Raw genomic sequence first — 16922 nt, 5'->3', positions numbered from 1 at the left:
GCTCTTTATTAGGGTAAACCCATTTCAAACATATTTTTTACAAAATTTATGTAATCGGTTGTAGATTTTTATTTATAGTTAAGTTATGTAAGTTCTGTTATACTAAGTATTATATTTACACACACACACACAAATGTTTATTATTTTTTTAAAGAGAAAAATCCATTTAGTATGCATATAAGTCAGACATAATTTAAAACAACAATTAATAAGTAGTTTTTCATATTGTTACAAATGAACAGTGATAGATAAATATCAACATATGACCCCGGCGAGATGACACAGCAGAGAGTGTTCTCTGGAATCTACATGTATAAACAAAGACAGGATGTGACGTGTCCTCACATTCTGTTCCAGGGGACAAAAAGATCTAAGAAGGGGCTGTTACTAATGAACAGTGACAGATAGAGGTCACTAGTGTGACCCCGGTTTGATGACACTGCAGCGGATGTTCTCTGGAATCTACATGTATAAACAAAGACAGGATGTGGCGTTTCCTCACGTGTTGTTCCAGATGATACTAGCAGTGTTAGTGCAACTTTGGAGGAGCGATTAGGGACTCTATATAAGCCAGAGAGTTAATGTGAAAGTCAGTCGTGAGTGAGCCGTTACAGTCGATACAGACGATGTAAGACGTGTGCGGCTATAGTGGATGAGAAATGTGTACGACTCGATGTAAGTTAACTAGGGTAGAGTTAACTGGAGTGGACTACTGTCGTTAAAGTCTATACAGCGAACTACAGTGGACTTGAGCCGTTACAGTTGATACAGTCGATGTAAGACGTGTGCGGCTCTGATTCGGTAGACTTGAGTACGACTTGGTTCAGCTTTGGGAGACCTGGAGCGACACTGGGAAGTGTGTCGTTGGTCTGTTCCGTGGAATACGGCTCGATGCAAGTTGAGAAGAGATGAATTGCAACGAAGTGAAGAGATGAATTGCAACGAAGTATAGCTAACTGTAAACTGACAGACATTGTACAGTCTTCTACGCTACATGTTACAGTAACAAAATGTTAGAGTTAATAGTCAATAAAGTTATATGAAGCTGACTGGCACAAAAAAACGTCTCAAAAGGACCAATTTCATACACGAATCTCTAAACCTAAAAAAGAAACACCAACTTGGAAAAATTACTCTGGAATCCTCGATACACTATAATGAATCTCCACCCTGGGACGAAAGCCCTCTTCCTACTATAAGGGACCATATTGAAAACATAAAAAGAAAATCTGATTACAGACCAACAGAGCTCAAGGAAATAGTGAACTGTTGTCTACATAACAATTACCCTAGCAATCAGTGGATCAGAGTTTACACGGATGGCTCATCCCATAAAGCCACCACAAATGGAGGAGCTGGAATACTTATCGAATGGCCAGATGGAGGAAAACTAGAAAAATCCATTGCAACTGGAGAGCTCTCTGACAGTCACAGAGCAGAAAGGGAAGCACTAGCACTAGCTGCTACCATGCTAGCAAATCATCCAAGTTCCCCTCACAGTCAGATTGTCTTTCTAACAGACGCGAAAACAACCCTCCAAAGCTTGCAAAACTCTGATTCCCCTTGTATTAAAAACCTCAGAACAGCACTTACAAAGCTCAACAACAACAGCAAAAAAACTGTTATTCAATGGATACCAGCTCACATACAACTAGCAGGAAATGAGAAGGCTGACACACTCGCCAAGAGTGGGAGAACAAACTCACAAGTAAACTCTGCACTCTATCCAGATGAAATGAAGAAATTAATTGTACATAAAATAAATGAGAAATGGACGAGCTCTCATCCAAATCACAAGAAAGATGACGCTTACTATAAGCTATCCCGACAAGACCAACGTATAATCTTTCGACTCAGGACCGGACACAACAGAATGCGACAACACATGTTCCGGAAGCTCAAAATTGGAACCAGTGAAATCTGCCCATGTGGAGTATCACCAGAAAATGCCGACCACGTCCTCCAAAACTGCTCTCTCTACCAAGAGGCCCGTATAAGACATTGGCCCCAAATCACCCCAATAGAAAGAAAACTATATGGAGAGCTCCCTGATTTGGAAACCACTGCGCAGTTCATCTCATGTATTGGTCTAGTCATATGAACACTCCAACATAACAATGAGAACGATGAAGAAGAAGAAGAAATATGAAGCTGAAAGTTTAGTCGTCAAGTTCTTTACAGTGTTTTTATTTGTGTGCCTACTAGTACATTTAGCCAGAAGATTCAGAAATACGTAACAATATTATCGCGTGAACTGCAATGCAGCATGCTGTAATAAAACACCTAACTTAGTATAGTTCCATGACCTAACGAAAGAGTTTTATTTTCTTATTTTTTTTACGGAAATGTTTTATTCTTGAAGAATAAGAGATTGGCCCTTTACAAAACAATTAGATCAATTAGATATTCATTATAAGACATCAGTTAGGGCCAGGTTCACATCTAACTTTACATTCCTTGGTCTGCTGGAGTGCCACACGAAATCTGTTAACCTTTTTTTCTCCATTATTTTCTGTCATTTCTCTTTAATAGAATTTCATTCTGATAATATTTAAACCTGCCTTTTTACCTGACTGGGTGGACCACTTCGGTGGCCGATGTTCAGTTTGTGTTTCCACACAAACTGTCTTTGTAACCTTGTTTTATATTGATGAGGTGGTTTTTAGCTCTAAACCCCGCTGGAGAGGGGTTTTAAAAACAAATTCCTTCTTGGCTACGCTCATAGAATCTGTTGACTGATGTATGGATAGTCTTATATTGAAGAGGGGGTTTTATCGTAAATTTCGGAGGGGGTGTAAAATCAAAATTTTCCTTAGCTATGCTCTTGGAATTTGGGAGTTGTCGTTTGCATTCTTTTTTTTTTTTTTGTCTTATAGAAGAGCGGGATTTAACTGCAAAACCTTCTGGTAGAGGATTTTAAAATCAAAACCCCCTTGGCTGCGCTGGGGCAAGTGGTGGTTTAGTATTCAAATCTCACCTAAAATAAACAGAATCAAAGCAAAAAATCAGTCACTAAATTTCGATCCCTCCTCCCTGCGGGGTGGGGGGTTTCATTTCGGGGAGGGGGCGATGTTGATCCCCCAAAACCTCTCCTGGCTACGCCCATGACATGTACTTAACATTCAAATTCAAGACATTCAAAGCTGGTTCGGTCCTATTGTTTGACTCGACTCGCTGTCCAAATCATCTTTAATAAAGTTTTCGTGTTTGTCTTGGGGCTGTCGGCTTCCCGATGACTTTCACTTTTACTGACTGGCTCATTTCACTTCCAGCTGGAAATTCATCTTTTCCAGGGTCCTTGATGTCTGTTGATCTACTTTTTGGTGTTCCTGTATCTTACTCCGATCATTTTTCGGACAAGGAGCAACAGACATTTCTTGCAGACATGTCGCGGTCTCCTTAAGTTCAACGGAACGAGCCATTGCGGCTTCTTTATGCACTGTGGACACACGTTTCGCCGGGGAGGGAGAGGTGGGTTGCTCTGAGTCGTCACGGGGCGGATATAGACCGCTGGCAGAAGTTTGGGCGTGATAGCCAACCAAAATAGAAAACAGTTTCATTTTTTCATAAGGCGTATTCCAGAAGAAGGGGAGATATATATCTGGAATAGAAAAAAAAATCTTTTTTTACAATTCAATTAAATATGCAAAAATGAATATTTCCCATTAGGTAGTATTTCCCCTTGAATCTCAGGTTGTAAAGCATCTTAATAAGAGTTCATAGGGTTAAACCAGGGTTTTACAAAATTCCCTTCCCTTCCACCGAAAGTTGTCTCAGCGACAGTGATATTTGAGAGCCTAGTCTAATAGGTATATTATCATTAACGTCACGATTGACGGTGTAACATCAGGTCAACTCAAGTGATCCTCCGATACGTGTAGGGCCTACAAGTCCATGGTAGACTATTTTCTTTCTTGTACTCTGTTTGTTCTTTCATTTCTAGTAGAGTAAGAAACATATAATTGTATTGATCAGTTAGGACCTCTGATCTCTTTAACTTAATACGCTTCTTCAAATGTACATCAACTCTGTTCATTAATTTATCAACTTAGCAATCCAGCGTGAGTACTATGGGCGACATTTTAGCTTGAAATAATTTTTTTTAAAAATTCTAACTTTTGAGTAATCTTCCGTTTTTTTATTCATCTTCCACCTTTTGATTCATCTTCCGTCTTTTGATTCACCTTCCATCTTTTGATTCATATTTAATCTTTTGATTCATATTCCTTCTTTTGATTCACCTTTCATCTTTTGATTCATATTCCATCTTTTGATTCACCTTCCATCTTTTGATTCATATTTAATCTTTTGATTCATATTCCATCTTTTGATTCATATTTAATCTTTTGATTCATATTCCATCTTTTGATTCATATTCCATCTTTTGATTCATATTCCATCTTTTGATTCATATTTCATCTTTTGATTCACTTTTCACCTTTTGATTTATCTTCCACCTTTTGACTATGAAGAAAATATCAGCTCCTTGTAGGAATTGAAAAAGCTGGGGAAAAAAATGCAGAAATCTGAAATAGAATTCTAGCATTCAGGTAGAAAATAGAAGTTTTAATGAGTAGATAAAGGACGAAAAACTATTGTCTTCACCACGGCTAATGCCGATGAGACCTAAAACCGGCACTAAATATTCATATATATATATAAAGCATAAAGTTGATTGTTTTAGTTCCGCTTGACATGATATAAATTAGTAAGAGAGTGGGTGGTTTCTCGTGTTCATTGACACAGGTTTTATTAATATTAACACTATAGCCTACTATAATGCCATTATAGTCCAGTCCACTCACAGTTAGCCTGTGGCCGGTTGTAATGATCTCTATGATAGTCAAAGTCACGTCAGGAATTATGCTAATGACCTGGTTGTCCTAGATTCAGTCTAGCACAGGTAGAAGCTTTATCGGACACCATTTCCAAATCAATTGTCTTACACTTGGCAAGATTCTTGCTATGGAAAGTTTATCACCACTACCTATGGACTGAACTGAGTCGATGCTGTTGGTCTAGTGCTAATGGTGTGAGTGTGGATGTGCATGTTTAGAAGTTTCAGTACGAGATAAAGTTGTCAAGCCCCAGAAAATGTCGGTAGAATCCAACACGGCTTTTAGGAATGCTGGTTTGGACACACTGGATATAAGTGTGATTGTTATATTTCTCATCTTTTGTCTTCTGGTTGGCATTTGGGTAAGTGGACGCTCCCACATTCAGATACTAACTTTAATACACCTCATCACTCCCACATTCAGATACTAACTTTAATACACCTCATCACTCCCACATTCAGATACTAACTTTAATACACCTCATCACTCCCACATTCAGATACTAACTTTAATACACCTCATCACTCCCACATTCAGATACTAACTTTAATACACCTCATCACTCCCACATTCAGATACTAACTTTAATACACCTCATCACTCCCACATTCAGATACTAACTTTAATACACCTCATCACTCCCACATTCAGATACTAACTTTAATACACCTCATCACTCCCACATTCAGATACTAACTTTAATACACCTCATCACTCACAAATGTTTAATAGTCTCTGTCTTCTTCCCTTCTTCCCTTTCTATCTCTTTCCCTCACTCTTTCGGTTCTTTCTATCTCTTTCACTCACTCTTTCGGTTCTTTCTATCTCTTTCACTCACTCTTTCATTTCTTTCTATCTCTTTCACCCACTCTTTCGGTTCTTTCTATCTCTTTCACTCACTCTTTCGGTTCTTTCTATCTCTTTCACTCACTCTTTCGGTTCTTTCTATCTCTTTCACTCACTCTTTCGGTTCTTTCTATCTCTTTCACCCACTCTTTAGTTTCTTTCTATCTCTTTCACCCACTCTTTAGTTTCTTTCTATCTCTTTCACTCACTCTTTCATTTCTTTCTATTTCTTTCACCCACTCTTTAGTTTCTTTCTATCTCTTTCACTCACTCTTTCATTTCTTTCTATCTCTTTCACCCACTCTTTAGTTTCTTTCTATCTCTTTCACTCACTCTTTCATTTCTTTCTATTTCTTTCACTCACTCTTTCATTTCTTTCTATTTCTTTCACTCACTCTTTCATTCCTATTTCTTTCAGTCACTCTTTCATTTCTTTCTATTTCTTTCACTCACTCATTCATTTATTTCACTCACTCTTTCTTTTCTTTTTATTTCAGTCACTCTTTCATTTCTTTCTATTTCTTTCACTCACTCATTCATTTCTTTCACTCACTCTTTCGTTTCTTTCTATTTCTTTCAGTCACTCTTTCATTCCTATTTCTTTCAGTCACTCTTTCATTTCTTTCTATTTCTTTCACTCACTCATTCATTTATTTCACTCACTCTTTCTTTTCTTTTTATTTCTTTCACTCTTTCGTTTCTTTCTATCTCTTTCACTCACTCTTTCATTTCTTTCTATTTCTTTCACTCACTCTTTCGTTTCTTTCTACCTCTTTCACTCATTCTTTCATTTCTTTCTATTTCTTTCACTCACTCTTTCATTTCTTTCTACCTCTTTCACTCACTCTTTCATTTCTTTATTTCTTTCACTCACTCTTTCATTTCTTTCTATTTCTTTTACTCATTCTTTCATTTCTTTCTATTTCTTTCACTTACTCTTTCATTTCTTTCTATTTCTTTCACTCATTCTTTCATTTCTTTCTATTTCTTTCACTCACTCTTTCGTTTCTTTCTATTTCTTTTACTCATTCTTTCATTTCTTTCTATTTCTTTCACTTACTCTTTCATTTCTTTCTATTTCTTTCACTTACTCATTCATTTCTTTCTACCTCTTTCACTCACTCTTTCATTTCTTTATTTCTTTCACTCACTCTTTCATTTCTTTCTATTTCTTTCCCTCACTCTTTCGTTTCTTTCTATTTCTTTTACTCACTCTTTTATTTCTTTCTATTTCTTTCACTCACTCTTTCATTTCTTTCTATTTCTTTCACTCACTCTTTCGTTTCTTTCTATCTCTTTCACTCACTCTTTCATTTCTATTTCTTTCTTTCTGCCTTTTCTTCCTCTCTCACTCTCTACCCCTCTGTCTTAAGATGTCACTATGACCTACACACAAAGACAAGCGTAACCCAATGACCGTCTTTTTAGCGATTACATATTCACAACGTGTGCCCTATCTCCAGACTGACCACCTCTCTGCACTTCTTTCTTCCTCTTCTCTATGTGCGCCCCTACCTGTGTAGCAAGAAATCTTGGCTAGAGGAAAACAATTGACATTTTAAAAAAAAATAGAAAAAAAACAAACACTTTGAGTGAAATGAAATCAATTATTTTGAATCAATCCTTACTGTACACAGTTCCGGAAGTCACTCTCCTGGTTTTACGACTTCTACGCGTCTGCTATCTTGGAAGTTGACATCGCGCTTTGGAGGAGAGTATCGTTCCATAGTTTCAATATCTCTCAGCGCAAGGCTTATCTCCAGTTAGCTTACTACATTTTCCTTATAAAACATAATGAATTAATAACGACTAATAATTTGACTAATTGGTAAATGGTTTGATTGATTCTTGTGTTGTCTTCGACAATGAATAATTTTGCAAAGCTTCAAATTGATCTGAGAATGGAAAGTAGGAAGAATAAGGTAGGAAAGATTTTGACCAGACCGAGTGGACAGAAGCTCGCTAATAATAATATCCTATATCCAACCTTAGCTAGAGTGATAGCAGAAGCAGTAGCTCAATAAGATTATTTGCAAATGACCTCTCATTGCCATTTCCAAGACCGGACATTAGAATTTCGGACCTTGAGAAATTTTTCAAAAAGGACCTTATTTGTAGAAGTTGAGAGATCCAATAGGGTATCGCTCTTGCAGCTACGCGTCTGTGGTTGAGAAGATCTTTACCTATAAACAAATCACTTTTGATTCAAATCTTTTTTTTTATCCAGGCAACATGGCGGACACAGAGAGGTACAGTCAGTGGTTACTTTTTGGCGGGAAGAGATATATTATGGTTCGCGGTGAGTTGTACAGTTTTTAAACCAAATTTTATGAATAAAATTTATTTAATGCATGATATAACGAACACGTTTGTCTGGTCTTATCTTAGCTTATCCTATATAATACAGACGTTACTTCAAAAAAGAAGATGATTACGTCCTACGCGTCATGCACTCAGCATGCATATTAACCAATGACTGAAATTCTGCCAAGTCACTGGTTTTCCTGGCTAGCTCAGGCAACCCATTCCATGCTCTAATAACACTAGGGAAGAATGAGTATTTGTAAAAATTTGTCCTAGCATATGGGACAAAGAATGTGCTTTTATCTTTGTGTCTTTCGGAGTATTTTATTAAATTTTGTTTTTGTATTTGAATATTATGGTTCAGTGTTTTATATATAATTGCTACTTTACTTTTGAGTCTTCTGTCCTGAAGGCTTTCTAAATTTAGTGATTTTACTAAAGGTGTTACTCTAGTCAAATGTGAATATTCGTTTTTTATGAATCTCACTGCTCTATTTTGTGTCTGTTCCAGTTTCTTAATGTTTTCTTGAGTTGAGGGGTCCCAAACGGAGGATGCATATTCTATTATTGGCCTAACCAATGTTAAATAACATTTTTGTTTTATGTTCTTATTTGATTTATGGAAATTTCTTTTAATAAACCCTAATGCTTTGTTTGATTTTTTTAATAGTTTCATCAATATGTGGATTCCATGACAGTTTTTCATTTATTAGGTATTTTGCGTTTTTAGTCTGTGTTACTGGTTTGCCATAATAAGATAAGTGGAATTAATTTGTTTTAGTTTTTTTGTTACTCTTAACAGCTGACAATTTTCTGGGTGGAAAGACGTGCTCCAATTTGATTCCCATTTCTGTAATTCATCTAATTCTCTTTGTAAAATATCTGTGTCTTGTGTTGTTTTTATTGTTCTATATATTATGCAATCATCTGAAAATAATCTGACTTTTGTTCCTGAAGTAATACAATTTGGTAAATCATTTATGTAAATTAAAAATAGTAGTGGACCTAAGACTGTTCCTTGAGGTACACTTGAGTTTACTGTTATCGGTGTTGATTTAGAGCAGTGGTTCCCAAACTTTTTTGTCACATAGACCCCTTGCCATATTTTCCACTTTTCAGTAGACCCCCTGAATTTTTTTGAAAATTCATTAATATCAAATGTGTTTTTCTTGCAGATATGTATGTACATTGATGATATTCAAATTAAAATGAAGCAAAAAAAAAATAATATGCATGACATGAATTGACTAATTAAAAAAAACAAAAAACAACCTATTGGTGGAAAAGTTTGATAATAAAATTTTCATATTGAGCTTGAATTTAGGTTTAACGTTATACCTTCTCGACTAGATAATGTTTGACTAAGTTAAAATTGGAAAATTAAAAAAAATCATGCTGTCCAATGCACGCTACATTCCTTTAATCCTCCCAAGAAACACTGAGATTATGACTTCGTTTTGACAAAATTTAGGTTATCACCTTGAATCAGCAAATTAACTACATTAAATTATGAAACAAGTCTGTTCAATAGACTATGTCCGATTCCCGCTTATTTTTTTTGGTTTTAAAATTAGATCTTTAGCACCCAAGAACTCAAATATTGTCACACTGTTTAAGTCACACATAAGCCTTTCGACAACTATCATACTTCAGTGTGATGGAGCCATTGATCAAAAAGTAGTTCTTTATGATTTCTTGATTCATAACAAAACGAAAAATATGATAGTAATAACACACTATATTATCACTATATTGTAGCAACGAGGAATTTTTATTATGATATCAGATGTAGGCAGGGCTTTTTTTTGTGATGGTACACACCGCTATGGCATACCGTCACCTTTTTGAAAAAAAAATATTATTTTTCTCGTATTTTAACGTATTTTATAAATATTTAGTAGTTAAAAGTTAGGCAATCAACTACTGAGTACCGGGACATACTTTTTTTTTTTTTACAAAAAAAGCACTGGATATAGGATTGTGTAAAACAGGTTGCAAAACCGCTTCAATGGCTGGCAAAGTCTATTCTTTGCCTACAGTGTGCAGTTTTCTAGAGTTTGATTAAGTAAAGTATTGTAAAATGTTCACAAACCTCTTCTCTTTTGTGATATTCAATCAAACATTTCAAATCTTAATCTATTATATCATGTTGGCGTTGCCTCAAATGATGTTCCAGATTTAATGGTTTCATAGCGACATAACTTTAAACTTTATTGTATAAAAAGCACAAATGCATTTGCTTGTTTCATAAGGACAAAATGAAGCCAAAGTTCTAATAACCAATGGACTTTCTACAATTCTTTTCAGACTCGGTCATGTACAAGATTAGGTACTTTCATATAGACAAAATTAAGCTAATTAAAATAAGATGTTAAAATTGTAAAAATAAAATCATTAGACTAACAAGGCTAAAATTCAAAGGATTAACTAAGGTACAAATCGTTAATAGAAAATGAAATTACAAGTTTAGACATGCTAAAATGAGATCCACTATCGTAGACCCCCATTTACAGGTCATAGACCCCCAATTAATTTTTTCACCTCCGTAGACCCCTTGGAAGTCCTCGTAGACCCCTGGGGGTCTATATAGACCACTTTGGGAATCACTGATTTTGAGCCATTTATTATTACAGTTTGTTCTCTCCTTATCAGAAAATCTTTAATCCACTGATGCAATGGACCATTAATGCCGAAATATTTTAATTTTTTAAGTAAACTATGGTGGTGAACTTTGTCAAAAGCCTTAGAAAAATCTAGTAAGATAGCATCTATTTGTTCACTATTGTCTCTTTTTAAATACAGTTAATATTCAATCATGTCGTCTGTTTTTTCTTTTGACAATTCAAAGGTTGGCGCCTCGCTGTTTTCCAGTAACATTGGTAGTGGTAGTTTTGTAGGTCTGGCTGGGACTGGAGCAGCCAATGGAATAGCTGTGGCTAGTTATGAACTTAATGTAAGTATCTTTTAGCTACTATGGTGGTGGGAAAGGGAGGATATATACAAAATGTAAGGGTCAGGTCTGTGTAAACACAGTTACAACTTTGAACATATTACACTGTAATACATTTCTCATGATGTCTTTTTAATGTAACATTTTTCTGTTTTCTTTTTAACTTCAGGGCTTATTCTGTTTGCTGTTGTTGGGATGGTTGTTTGTACCAGTCTATATAGCCAGTGGGGTAAGTTGTTTGTACCAGTCTATATAGCCAGTGGGGTAAGTTGTTTGTAGCCTACTAGTCTATATAGCCAGTGGGGTAAGTTGTTTGCATCAGTCTATATAGCCAGTGGGGTAAGTTGTTTGCATCAGTCTATATAGCCAGTGGGGTAAGTTGTTTGCATCAGTCTATATAGCCAGTGGGGTAAGTTGTTTGCATCAGTCTATATAGCCAGTGGGGTAAGTTGTTTGTACCAGTCTATATAGCCAGTGGGGTAAGTTGTTTGTACCAGTCTATATAGCCAGTGGGGTAAGTTGTTTGCATCAGTCTATATAGCCAGTGGGGTAAGTTGTTTGTATCAGTCTATATAGCCAGTGGAGTAAGTTGATTGTACCAGTCTATATAGCCAGTGGGGTAAGTTGTTTGTATCAGTCTATATAGCCAGTGGGGTAAGTTGTTTGTACCAGTCTATATAGCCAGTGGGGTAAGTTGTTTGTATCAGTCTATATAGCCAGTGGGGTAAGTTGTTTGTATCAGTCTATATAGCCAGTGGGGTAAATTGTTTGTACCAGTCTACATAGCCAGTTGGGTAAGTTGTTTGTATCAGTCTACATAGCCAGTGGGGTAAGTTGTTTGTACCAGTCTATATAGCCAGTGGGGTAAGTTGTTTGTATCAATCTATATAGCCAGTGGGGTAAGTTGTTTGTATCAGTCTATATAGCCAGTGGGGTAAGTTGTTTGTACCAGTCTATATAGCCAGTGGGGTAAGTTGTTTGTACCAGTCTATATAGCCAGTGGGGTAAGTTGTTTGTACCAGTCTATATAGCCAGTGGGGTAAGTTGTTTGTACCAGTCTATATAGCCAGTGGGGTAAGTTGTTTGTATCAGTCTATATAGCCAGTGGGGTAAGTTGTTTGTATCAGTCTATATAGCCAGTGGGGTAAGTTGTTTGTACCAGTCTATATAGCCAGTGGAGTAAGTTGTTTGTACCAGTCTATATAGCCAGTGGGGTAAGTTGTTTGTATCAGTCTATATAGCCAGTGGGGTAAGTTGTTTGTATCAGTCTATATTCTATATAGCCAGTGGGGTAAGTTGTTTGTATCAGTCTATATAGCCAGTGGAGTAAGTTGTTTGTATCAGTCTATATAGCCAGTGGGGTAAGTTGATTGTAGCCTACTAGTCTATGTAGCCAGTGGAGTAAGTTGTTTGTAGCCTACTAGTCTATGTAGCCAGTGGGGTAAGTTTATTGTAGCCTACAAGTCTATGTAGCCATTGGGGTAAGTTTATTGTAGCCTACTAGTCTATGTAGCTTTTATGGTAAGTTGATTGTAGTCTATGTAGCCAGTTTATTAAATTGTTTGTGCCAGCCTACGTATCAAGTTTGTTAAATTTTTTTTTACCATCCTATCATAGCCTTTGTAGCCAGTTTATTAAGTTGTTTGTACCAGCCTATGTAGCCAGTTTTGTAATGATGTTTGTACCAGACTATAAAGCCAGTTAATTTGTTTTCACCAGACTATATGGCCAATTCAATAAGCTGAATGTACCACTGTATATAACAGTCTAGCTACTTTAATACGTTGGTTGTATTTGGAGCTTTATGTAAATAATTGTATATTAGGAATGGAATATATATTTATATGTATATATATATTAAATATATACAATGCTTTTTTAGTAACAAAATTGGTGCCGGTACTCAGTGATGGATTGCCATACTTTTTAACTACTAATAAATTAATAATAAACGTTAAAATACAAGAAAAGTAATAAGTTTTCCCCACACTGCAAAAAGACCCTAGTACGCCGTACCGGTGCGTACTGTCACAAAACAGCACTGTATAGGGCGTGTGTATTGTAGCAGTGGGTGCAGTATGTTTAAATAAATGATGGGCTGTGAGATAATTTAACTTACGTCGAATATTAACTTACGTCGAATATTGCTTGATCACCACACGAAACACTACAACTAGTGAGTTGATAAGAGTATATGATTTCAAGGAAACTAATTCAGCTAAAAAAAATGGGATATTTCCTCTGTTGTCGCTATCACTATGAAATGAACACAAATTCAAATCCTGACTAATAACACATTATAGATCTAACTGCTACTACGCTGAAGAATCAATCAACTGCCTAATTTTTTTATATTTCTATCTATGTCACAGTCGCTAAATATTTAATCTAACCCTGTACAAACTCTTAAAAGTGTATATTTTATGGACAATGTTTGTGTCTGTGTTGTTACCAGAATGTGTGTTTACTGTCTTACAGGTGTATACCATGCCGGAATATCTAATGAGAAGGTTTGGAGGTCAAAGGTTGCAGCTGTACATGGCTGTCCTGTCACTCATTATCTACGTGTTCACCAAGATCTCAGTACGTAACAAACCAGACACTGTTTTGTAACAACCCAGACACTGTTTTGTAACAACCCAGACACTGTTTTGTAACAACCCAGACACTGTTTTGTAACAACCCAGACACTGTTTTGTAACAACCCAGATAGTGTTTTGTAACAACCCAAGCGTTTTCTTGCATTCTTCATTGCAGAAATGCATTCTCCTGACCTAAAGTTCATTCTTCATTGCAGAAATGCATTCTCCTGACCTAAAGTTCATTCTTCATTGCAGAAATGCATTCTCCTGACCTAAAGTTCATTCTTCATTGCAGAAATGCATTCTCCTGACCTAAAGTTCATTCTTCATTGCAGAAATGCATTCTCCTGACCTAAAGTTCATTCTTCATTGCAGAAATGCATTCTCCTGACCTAAAGTTCATTCTTCATTGCAGAAATGCATTCTCCTGACCTAAAGTTCATTCTTCATTGCAGAAATGCATTCTCCTGACCTAAAGTTCATTCTTCATTGCAGAAATGCATTCTCCTGACCTAAAGTTCATTCTTCATTGCAGAAATGCATTCTCCTGACCTAAAGTTCATTCTTCATTGCAGAAATGCATTCTCCTGACCTAAAGTTCATTCTTCATTGCAGAAATGCATTCTCCTGACCTAAAGTTCATTCTTCATTGCAGAAATGCATTCTCCTGACCTAAAGTTCATTCTTCATTGCAGAAATGCATTCTCCTGACCTAAAGTTCATTCTTCATTGCAGAAATGCATTCTCCTGACCTAAAGTTCATTCTTCATTGCAGAAATGCATTCTCCTGACCTAAAGTTCATTCTTCATTGCAGAAATGCATTCTCCTGACCTAAAGTTCATTCTTCATTGCAGAAATGCATTCTCCTGACCTAAAGTTCATTCTTCATTGCAGAAATGCATTCTCCTGACCTAAAGTTCATTCTTCATTGCAGAAATGCATTCTCCTGACCTAAAGTTCATTCTTCATTGCAGAAATGCATTCTCCTGACCTAAAGTTCATTCTTCATTGCAGAAATGCAATCTCCTGACCTAAAGTTCATTATTCATCCTATTATAAAGGACCTTTTGAATAATGTTGTACTTGAAAGATATTCTAATATGAAGTTATGGGCCCTTAATACATTGCAAATAAAACCGATTAGTTCCTTGAAAAGATAAGATACCCCACATATTTAGATTAAGGCTTTGAGGATCGCCACCGAAAAAAAATTATTCGATAAATAATATTCAATAACAATGACGTATACATTGTGAGTTATAGTCTCAAATTTATTTAACTAGAAAAATATCAGATTGAGAAAAGGTTGGGAAAAGGCGACTATGTAATGATTATTTGGGTTTAGAACTCATCTCAATCATGACTCATACTTCAAAATTTCATTTGAATTCTAACTTTTCCAAAGCAAAGTCTTTCTTAAAATAATTATGATAAATTCATGTGAAATTACATAATTCTGTCTGGAAAGGGAAGGGGCGGTAGAGTGAAAACGATTAATCCTCGCTCCATTTTATAATTTCTGCTAATGATTGCATTTGGCATTAAAGAATAGAGGTGGGGCGACTCGATTTAAGAATTTAATGTATAGCATATATAAATTATATTAGTGACAGATTTATTTTTATTTTGTAATTTCTTAACTATAATACAACGGGTTCTATAAACTTAACCCCCCCCCCCCTTTTTTAGCTAAGCTCATAAAATCAGGTGAATGTTGTATGCTTTAGTCTTATATTGAAGAGGGGGATTTATCAATAAAAAAAACTTTGGGGCAAGTGATGGTTTAACATTAAAAACTCACCTCAAATAAACAAAATCAAAGCAAAAGAATCAGTCACAAAATTCCACACATCCCCCTACTTCTATGTGTATCCCGGGGGGGGGGGGGGAGTTGAACACCCAACACCTACCTGTCATTTTTTCAAGATTTAAAAAAGGTAATTGTAATATCATTCTTTTTACAAATCCTGGACCACATGACCACTAAAGTGGAGTTGACCATATTACAGGCAGATATTTACGCAGGTGCCATATTTATCCAGCAAGCAGTGCAGTGGGATATGTACGTGTCTATTGTGGTCCTGCTAGTCATCACAGCTATATATACAGTTTCAGGTTAGTTAGCCCCCCCCCCCCTTTTTTCACTATATCCGTTAGTGTATAAGATATATTAATTTCTATTAGCCAATAGTCTTAAACAATTTTAACAAAAACAATATTTGTCAGGTCTGTAGCCCATTGATTAAATGTTGAAATGTCATCATATTTTATAAAGTTAACGTATTCAAATTAATTGAAGAAAACTTGATTTTAGGTTTGATTTAGTTAAAAGTCTTAACAATAACCAACAATAGAAAATACGTACACAATACTATAGTATAGAGTTTGCCAGTGTGCCGAATGAGCTAGTAATATTCTTTTCCCAACAATATACAGCAACTGTCAAATTTGTAGGAAAATTGTGAGAGCCGTTTTCGAGAATCACGTTCACCCTCCTACTTCCACGAAGTTACGAGTTACATAGAGGCATTGTAATAAATACATTCAAATGAGAGTGTGACGTAATATGTTGCCAACAAAAATCTTTCTTTGGGGGTCTTGAAAAACAAAAACGCTTAATTTTCTCTGAAGCTTTCAGTCATGGTGCCGACGCTCCATCATAGGCATACAAGACTACTCTAGACATTGTGATGATATGGTGAGGAAGTGCTCGCTGACCTATCTCTTCTATGAGACCACCGTAGGTCACAGGTCATACGTCAAAGGTCATCCTTTTTTTTTTGTCAAGCGTAAATGGAAACAGCGTAATAGACGAACCCTAGTGTTAAACACTTTCATCTAATTGTATTGCTGTCTACACTTTACATTTAGATGGCTAGACTGAGGTGTGCTAATGAACACTACATGGGTTGAATGGTTTCTATTTGGGATGGATAGTTCCGACACGGGATGAATAGTTCCAACATGGAATGTATTTTTCCGACATTGGATGAATAGTTCCTTCTTGGGATGGATAGTTCAGTCTGTAACAGACATACTCATGATATAATACTCTGTACAAATTCATTGCAACTTTTACAGGAGGCTTGCGTGCTGTGATATATACTGACACGTTACAGACTATTGTTATGGTGATTGGCTCCTTGGTCCTCATGGGAATAAGTAAGTAGATTATTGAGATTGATATTTATAGTAATAATGAGAGGAATTTCTCTCTCTCTCTCTCTCTCTCTCTTCCCGTAACGTCTCTTGAAAGTTTAGAAATATTTGTTTTTCAATTTTTTTATTTTGTTTTTGCATTCAGGTTTTCACAAGGTAGGAGGTCTATTGCCTCTCTATGCTAAATATCCTCACGCTATCGCTGCAGCATCTATCAACAGTACAGTCAGCAGGTAGTAACA

General features: G+C 36.0%; 1 protein-coding gene across 3 annotated transcripts in view; it reads left to right on the top strand.

Annotated features, from left to right (window-relative positions):
* The first annotated feature begins 4869 nt into the window (after positions 1-4869).
* Positions 4870-16922, top strand: part of LOC106080084 (sodium/glucose cotransporter 4-like) — a 30050-nt gene continuing 17997 nt past the window's right edge. Inside the window, exons 1-8 of one of the 3 annotated variants that reach the window (XM_013241397.2) lie at positions 4870-5199; positions 7912-7983; positions 10837-10941; positions 11108-11167; positions 13417-13521; positions 15531-15636; positions 16603-16683; positions 16826-16913. In XM_013241397.2, coding sequence (XP_013096851.2) covers positions 5095-5199; positions 7912-7983; positions 10837-10941; positions 11108-11167; positions 13417-13521; positions 15531-15636; positions 16603-16683; positions 16826-16913 — 722 coding nt within the window. In that variant the 5' untranslated portion in view covers positions 4870-5094. Of the gene's footprint in view, positions 5200-7911; positions 7984-10836; positions 10942-11107; positions 11168-12127; positions 12153-12279; positions 12300-13416; positions 13522-15530; positions 15637-16602; positions 16684-16825; positions 16914-16922 lie in introns of those variants that run through there. The other 2 variants (XM_056037234.1, XM_056037241.1) reach the window with 2 other exon arrangements.

The sequence above is a fragment of the Biomphalaria glabrata genome, chromosome 1 (genome assembly GCF_947242115.1).
Source record: "Biomphalaria glabrata chromosome 1, xgBioGlab47.1, whole genome shotgun sequence".
Lineage (NCBI taxonomy): Eukaryota > Metazoa > Mollusca > Gastropoda > Planorbidae > Biomphalaria > Biomphalaria glabrata.
This window is presented reverse-complemented; position numbering and strand designations above follow the sequence as displayed.